At 34.7% G+C, this 8,429-nt stretch overlaps 1 protein-coding gene and 1 pseudogene across 13 annotated transcripts in view; one reads left to right on the top strand and one right to left on the bottom strand.

The window, feature by feature from the left end:
• Huwe1 (HECT, UBA and WWE domain containing E3 ubiquitin protein ligase 1) overlaps nt 1-8,429 on the top strand; it is a 144,444-nt gene that overhangs the window by 37,588 nt on the left and 98,427 nt on the right. For all 13 annotated transcript variants that reach the window (XM_033760392.1, XM_010629728.3, XM_010629725.2 and 10 more), the window contains 3 exons: nt 1,074-1,172; nt 1,927-2,133; nt 4,389-4,541. In XM_033760392.1, the coding sequence (XP_033616283.1) occupies nt 1,074-1,172; nt 1,927-2,133; nt 4,389-4,541 (459 nt within the window). The remainder of the gene's footprint in view (nt 1-1,073; nt 1,173-1,926; nt 2,134-4,388; nt 4,542-8,429) is intronic.
• On the bottom strand, nt 3,984-4,139 carry LOC117284804 (annotated as a pseudogene).

Below are 8,429 nucleotides of genomic sequence, written 5' to 3'. Positions count from 1 at the left end.
AAAACGGGCTGAGTTTGGCCTTGGCTCTTTGTCAAATCACTTAGTATGTAAACTAAAAAATTGAGCATAGGTCAGTTAGATTTTGAATCTAGGTCTGTTCCCAGGACACCATACTGCCTTTATAGACTTTAGAACGAGTATAATCACTTCTCCTAGCTGCCATCCATTAATAGAATGCCTCTCGGTCCCAACCTGTATCCCATTTCTTTATTCTACTTTTAGAACTTTTAATATAAATTCTCAGTCATCTTAGCCAATGTTCCCATTCATCACTATAGGAGAGCAGGAATGTATGGAAATTGGAACCCTCTAGTAAGAATTGAGTATTAGCTTTTGAGAGTTCAGAAACTCCCCTCCTATAACTAGAGGATTTAATGTTGGTAAAAAGTATAGTCAATGCTAGTCTACTCCTCCTTTAACTGGATTATACATGATCTTATTGTCTAGTTTAGGCTGGTCTAGAATTCATTATGTAGCCCAGGCTGGCCTCATACTTGCTGTGATCTTCCTGCCTCGGACTCCTCAGTGCTGGGATTGCACTTAGGGCCTTGCATTTGCCAGGCAGATAGATGCTGTGCTGCTGAGCTACATCCCCAGCCCCATGCCTGGTTTTTAACTGAATTTTTGGGTCTTTTAATGTTTGTTGTCTGATACAACATACTTTTCAGGCATTCTGATTAACTTTCATACCATGATGCGTATTTCTCTTATTTTTTGGTATTGGGGATCGAACTCGGTCGGGTCCTTGTGTTTGCAAGGCAGTCAGTGGAACCACTGAGCTAACCCCCCGGCCCCAGATTTCTTAATTTTGTTTTTATGGATGTTTTATGGATATTTGTTTCCTTTTGTTCATATCCTTCTAAGTGGTTTGTCTGCATCTACAAACAAAATACATAGATGGGTTGTTGGAAATAAGTGTTTGCTCAGGAGTGTTTATTTGAATCCCAAGTAATCATCTGACAAATCTCCAGTTTTGTAAAAGTTAAATTACTTTGAGTGCTTAAAGATTACTTTTCCCTTTTCATTTCTCTCTTTTGAAAACACTTTTGTGAATATTTATTTCTTTGTTTCAGCCTGCAGATTGTAGAGCCTTAATAGACAAACTCAAAGTTTGTAACGATGAGCAACTCCTCTTGGAACTACAGCAAATCAAAACATGGAACATTGGAAAGGTATGTAAACCCATGTCCCCAAAATACAGGTCTTGCTGTAAGTGCATCATTTCTTAGCCTATGATGTGGAAAGAGAAAACTACATTGGGGTAACCTGACTCAGCATTTACTTAGCAAGAACCATTTGGGATATGTGTGGCACAGCTCTGCCTGAGTGGCTTTCGTTGCTCAGAAAATTTTGTGGAGAAAAAAAGAGAAATTTGATAGTTGTGAATGAGTAGTGTTTGCACAGGCAATGGTAAATTGTTTGAAATAGTCTCTGGAATTTTACTTAAAGTTTTTGTTTGGTTTTGAGTATATTTTGTTTTGTTCTTTGAGACCATTTCTCGCTGTGTAGTTCAGTGTGGCCTTGAACTCTAGGTCATCCTCTTACCTCAGTCTTCCAGTGTTGGAATCTCAGCTAGAAATTTTACTTTGAGATTAAAAGAACTTTCTTTAGATAACTAAAAATGAATTCTTTACATAAAGTGGATTATGGTGTGAATACTGTATTTCTTATCATTATAACCCTCAGAATTCTCCCTCTGAAGACCTAACTTTAAAGATTTTGTGATGTCTACTAGTGGTAGCACATTAATGTGATGGGTCTAACTGTGAACTCAGGTTCTTTTAACTCAAAGCATGATCTTTCTTACATGGGGAAAGGTGAGAAGTGAATTTGTCTGGATATCATGTTCAGCATTCTCTTGTACCAAAGCTTTTACATGGTGCTTTCACATTTTCTTAAATCCCTTTTCTCCTCCTTGTTCTTTAGTGCGAGTTATATCACTGGGTAGACCTGTTGGACCGCTTCGATGGCATTCTGGCAGATGCTGGACAAACAGTGGAGAATATGTCGTGGATGCTTGTATGTGATAGGCCAGAAAGAGAGCAGCTGAAAATGCTTCTCTTGGCTGTATTGAACTTCACAGCCTTGCTCATTGAGTACAGTTTTTCCCGGCATCTGTACAGTTCCATAGAGGTAAGGGAGGCTCAAGCCTAAGTGATCTGCTTTTAACTGGAATTGTATACAGCTGCAAACAAGAAATTGCTATTTCTCTTTGATGGTTACTGCTTTCTTTTGCATTGTGGAGCTCTTGATTTTTCAGTGTCAAACATAATGATGAAGGCCAATAATGTAGCTCAATGGTAGCACACTTGTATGGCATGCATGCTGCTCTGGGTTCAGTCCCCAATACGCCAAATGAGATAAAAAAAGATAATGTTATATTTCTTGGTTATAGATACTATCTTCTTAGGTTTGATGGGAAGTCTCTGTACTGTCACCTTCACTCTGCCATTTCTAGACTTAGGAAATGAGTGAGAAATGAAGCACATTTTGAAGTATTCTTGGGGATTTGAAATAATTTATCTTTGCCTCAGTTTATTAGAGCAGCCCCACATTACTTGTAAATTGTTAGAAATAGTTTGATTTCCTTTACATGTTAATGTACTGCTTTTTAACCCCTTATCCACTATCCCATACTGTCCCAAAATACAGAATCTTCCAGAAAAGATATACACACTCCAGGAAAGTAACAATTTGTACAAATATTTTAATACTTACTATCTTGAGATCATGAGATTAAACAAGTTACCTTTAGCCTCTACAATTACAAGAGGTGCTCAAAGTGGTACCCATTAGCTTGCAGACATATATTCGTATGATAAACTTGGGTATTCTTGGTCATTGAAATTGCTGCACATGCATTTTCAATTTATTCAAGAGCTGGCACCCTAGTAGGTTTTATGCAATGTACAATATCCTCTAGGGATCCCCATATGAGGATAACACCATCTGTTGAAAAAACATTTCTTTTCTTGAAGTGTATATACATTTTTTGGTGGACTCTATACTGAGTATCTGAGGTGGAAGGAGAGGTAATTCCAGAACTCCCTGAATATATGCTAAATATTGCAAACTCAAATTTCCTAATATTAAATAGCATGATACTTGGATAAGACCTTTGGACATCTTCCCATATACTTCAAATCATCTCTAAGTCATATCTAACATAATGTAAATGTAGTGTAAATAATTGTTTAGGAATGTCTAAAAAGAAAAAATTGTACATACTGAATTAAGTTACATTTTCCAAAACTATTTTCCATCCATAGTTGATTGCCTCGAGACATAGGACCCACATAGAGGAACAGCTGCATCCATAGCGTCCTCTATGTCCTTAAAGAATAAAGTGAACAGAGTTCACTGAATTTTTGAATTTGTCAATAATTACTATATGAAGAAATTGCTTACCTTACTTTGGATGTTTTGTCATTATTAATAGGTATTAATTTTAATTGTGCTAATTTCCTATCACAAGCAGATCAAATAGAACTGAAATGACATAGGAAAAAATAGAATAACTAAACCAAAGGCCTAGCATACAGATATTTTTGAGAGAGGTAAGGATAAACATTCTGATAAAGAAGAAATAAATATGCTACTCAGGGAAATCTGTGACCTTCAGGATAATTAGCAAACAAAAATTCTTTGGTTCATTTCCAGCTAAAGCACATAACTAATTTTAATTCTAAATCCTGCAATATATTGGTGAGCTTTAATTGTATTTAAAAACCAGTAGTTCCTCTGAGGTTACTTATGAGAATTTGAAAAAGTCTTATGTAATTGCCTCCTGCTGATCTTTCTCTTCTGTTGGAAGGACTGTGTTTCAATGTTTATCATAAAGGGTATAGAAGGATCATAGGATTTCTTTATCTTCTAGTACTGAAGTCCAATTGCAAACAATGTTTTAGTCCCTTTGCAAACATATGTATTAAATCACATTGTCTCTTTTGTAATTTCTTTCTTCCTTTGGGGACACCTGTGCAATTTTGAACTACTATTTAGAAATTTTACCTTTGTTTCACTTTCTGGTCAACTGCCAGATTGTAAGCTCCTTCTGGACAAGATTACATGTTCTCAATTAGCAATAATCACACCTTGGATAAACCTCACTGGCTACGATACTCCCACTGCGCAAAGCTAAGATTACATGTTCTCAAATACTCATGCTTTGTCTTGTCACTAAACTTCTTTTTTTTTCTTTTGGTTACTGGGATCAAACTTGCGACCTTGCACTTGAGAGACAGCAGTGGCACCACTGAGCTAAATCCTCAGCCCTAAACGTCTTGATAGTTTTGTGATTGTTGATAAAATTCATTACATTGGATTTAAAATTTTCAGGGCCAAGTGTGCCTAAAAATCTCGAACTTTTGCGCTTTTTTTTCTTAAAGCATTTGACAACTTTATTGGCTTCCTCGGATATGCAAGTGGTGCTGGCAGTCCTTAACCTTCTATATGTATTTAGCAAAAGATCAAACTACATCACACGTCTTGGATCTGACAAGAGAACCCCATTACTAACACGGCTACAACATTTGGCAGAGGTGAGTCTTAAGAGTTAGAGTGTATGGTTCCTTTCAACAGGTAAAAACTATGTATCCTTAAAATGTGTAATTTCTCTAAAAATATAACTTGTTAATGTAGGCTGCTTTCCCATATGTCAGTGATGGCAAACCTATGGCATGGTATGCGTGCCACAGTGGACGGACAAAGTCCTCTTCATTGGCACACAAAACACATTGCCCCAGCAGCCGAGCATCACATAGTTGGGTTTTTTCTTAAAAAAAAGCTTCAGTCTTCAGGTTTAATTGCAATGTTGACACTTTTTGATAAATAAGTGGATTTTGAGTTGTAGATTGGGTACTCACCCTCTATAAGGTTTGCCATCACTGCCCAGCCTTCCTTTTGATGTATAACTCCTGTTCTTTTAACAGCAATCTTCACAGAAATCTTGTTTATGTCTCTTCATTTTTCCAGAAACTTGGGCTCTTTTGGCATCTCTATTCTGTGCAACAAACACATACATTCACGTGTATGTATGTGGTTAAGAACCTGGGTTTAGAAATTAGTCTTCTGTCAGTAAATCAAAAATTTTCTCTATCTGAAAATTTGGAATTATAGCATCTACTTTGTAGTTTATAGGATTAGATGAAATGAAATCATAAATAAAGCTCAAGCTTAATACCAGTCATGTTGGAAATACTTGATGGGAACTGTTATTGATATATTCTTATCAGCACATAAACTGCATGTTATTAAATTTAGACATGTACAGAAGAAAATTTATCATCCTGTGTATTCTTTCGGAAATGTCATAAATATAACATTCACCACCATTCATGAATCATTCTTGTATTGGGATAGTTTTTTATAGATGCAAGTTTATGATAACTTTCTAATTAGAGATGCTTGATTTTTATTAAATCACAAAAGTTGGAAAGAGCTTGTTGGGTGATGGTAATAGAAATAGTCTAAAGCAGTTGTGATGATAAAAGAAACAAGGAAAATAATTTTGCAGATGTAGTCCTTAAAGCTTTTATTATGCCTTTCCATCATCTTTCTTTTGTTTATTTTACCTGTCCTTTTTTTTTAATATAGCCTTCAGCCTTTGTAAACCCTTATTCTTACAGTTTTTAAGCAAATTCTGTATCTCCACTGGAAATTCTGTAAATAGCCGAGAGATTGGAAATGTAATGGAAGTACTTATTAGCTATTAAACTATTTTATAAAGCTATCAAATAGCTTTATAGTGTGGTAATAAGAGTACAACTGACCAGTCAGTAAGCTTAAGAAATAAATCCAACATACATGAATTGGATTTATGGTAAAGATGGCATTTCAGTTTAACAGAAGTGTGATAGAGTATTTATTTGATTAGTGGTTTGTAACAATTGGCTCAGTGTTTTAAGGGACAGTGTAGGTCCTTCCACATCAAATTAAAATTAAAATGTATTAAAAAGAGTGGACTATAAGGATTGAAACTATTAACTTTGGTTTTATGTTCAGAGTAGCAGAGGCCTTTTCAGGAATGAGACCATGAAAGAAGAAATTGTTTTACAATATGAGTTTCTGCTTTTTGTATGTGACTATTTTAAATACTGTGAAGTTATGCCCTTTATAGATACCTGAGTTTTCTTCATATTTTTCATATTTGAGTAATTTCTAATATTTTGTACAGTAATGAATGTCTTTAACATATAAGTATTTTACATAATAGCAAGTGCTTTTTATTAAGTTCTTAATGATTATCAGACTTTGTACTTAACAAATTTTTTGTCTCATTTAATTCTCAGATGCTACAAGCATCATTTTCTCAATTTTACACACCAGCTCAATTTTGAGGTAAAGTTCAGAGAATTCAACTTATTTCTGGTGTTTTTGGAGATGAACAATATAGCCACATCTTAAACAGTTCCCTGTTTACTGGTTCCTTCTATCAGTATGTTTAGCTTTTTAAAGAGAAAATAGGAGCATACATATTTTTTTACTTGTTCAGTTTATCTAAAGGTTTGTCTTTTTCTTACATCATTTCAGAGAACCAATTTGTAGATTAGTTGACAGAGTTTCTTCTATCCCTGCTATAATCTATACTTCTGTTTGCTTTAGGTTTTGTTGGCTGTTTTTCTAGTTCATTAAGATGTGTGATTACTGATTTGAGATATTTCACTTTTAATTAATTTGTGTATTTTAATGTATGGGAGATTGTATTTTCATTTCTCAAGTAATTTTCTAATTTCCCTTGTGATTTCTTCTTTGACCAATTAGTTGTACTTACTAACATGTATGGTAGACCCTTGACTTACGAACTCAATCTGTTTCTGAGGGCTGGTTGTAATTCAAGTTGTTTGTAAGTCAGTATAGCTAAGATTGGGACATTTATCTGAGTACCTGCTATAGATAACAAGAGGCAGATGAATCTGCCATTAACCTAATTAACCCAAGTTGTTTGTATGACAGGCCAGTCATAACTTTGATCCACTGTATTTGTGAATTTTCCAGATTTCCTTGTGTTATGGCTTTCCAGTTGTTTGTTTGTTTGTTTTTTTTTCTGTTGCCATTCGAAAAGACACTGATTTCATTGTTTTAAATCCATTAGAGTTTATTTTGTGGGCTAATATGCTTTATCTTGGAAAATGTCCCATCTGTCTTGAGAAGAATATATATTCTTTTGGGTAGATTGTGCTGTATATGTTTGTTAGGTCTGGCTGATTCAGCATTAATAAAAGCCTCTCTATCCTTTTTTAAAAAATCCAGTTATTAGTGTTTCCCCTGGGAATTACATTCAGACTTAATAGACACAAACTTTGCTCCTGTATACCTCTGTTCCCTTCCTCACTTTACCTTGTTTTTTGTCAGCACAAATTACACCCTTAATCTAGGCATGTTCATGCACACCTATAATCCCAGCACAGGGGCAGGGGCAAGAGATTGTAAATTCAAGTCCAGCCTGGACAATTTAGTAAGTTAGCAAAACTGTATCTCTAGTTCCAATCTCCAGTACCTCAAAACAAAATAAATAAGTTTATACAGCTGAGTTACTAAATAAAAGTACATGAATATTGATTTTTGTATTTACTTACGTAGTTTACCTTCCTGGGTCTTTATTTCTTTGAATAGCTTCTAGTTACTATCTTATCAGTCACCCTTTCATTTTTTCTTAAAGGACTGTTTTTAGCATTTCCTGCAGGCAAGTTTACTTGTATTGACCTCTTTACCTTTGTTTATCTGAGAATTTCTTACTTTCTCCTTCACTTTGAGGGATAGTTATACATATAAGATACATAATTTTGATTGACTTTTTTTTTTTAAGCACTTTGAAAATATGTTACCCTGTATTCTGGCCGTCATGTTTTCTGGTTTTGAAAATATGAGCTAGATCTTTTTTTAACTTATTTTTATTAGTGTGTGTTTGAAGTACATAATGACTACATTCATTGTGGGGAGTTGATACATGTACATAGCATCAATTCTTTTTCCTTTCCTCCTCCCTCCCTTAATCTTTTGGTCCCCCTTCCCTTTTGCAAAGGATTTATCTTTTTTTTCCTATTGTCTTTTATCTTACTGTTTATTTATATTTTGGGTTTCTCGTATAAGAGAAACCATGTGATATTTAACATGCTCACAACAGGGCCATAATTCGTATATCTCACTGCCAGGCCACTCTGATTTGAATATGTTTAAGTTCCCACAGTAGTTCATAAATGAGCATCCCATCAGGTGGTACATGCTGTTATATAGAACAGTCATGTATGTACCACTGGTGATTCATTCTGGCAGAAACATGTTATGGTTATGTGTCTGCTTTATTTCATTTAACATGCTTTTAAGGTGCCATTTTCCTACAAATTAGTCAAATTTATCCTTATGGCAGAATACTACATTATATATAAATGGCACATTTTCTCTTTTCATTCATTTATTTGTTTTGGAGA

The sequence above is a fragment of the Fukomys damarensis genome, unplaced genomic scaffold, assembly GCF_012274545.1.
Source record: "Fukomys damarensis isolate Sample0158 unplaced genomic scaffold, DMR_v1.0_HiC HiC_scaffold_39, whole genome shotgun sequence".
Classification (NCBI taxonomy): domain Eukaryota; kingdom Metazoa; phylum Chordata; class Mammalia; order Rodentia; family Bathyergidae; genus Fukomys; species Fukomys damarensis.
The sequence above is the reverse complement of the archived record's forward strand: the minus strand, read 5'-3'. Positions and strand labels throughout refer to the sequence as shown.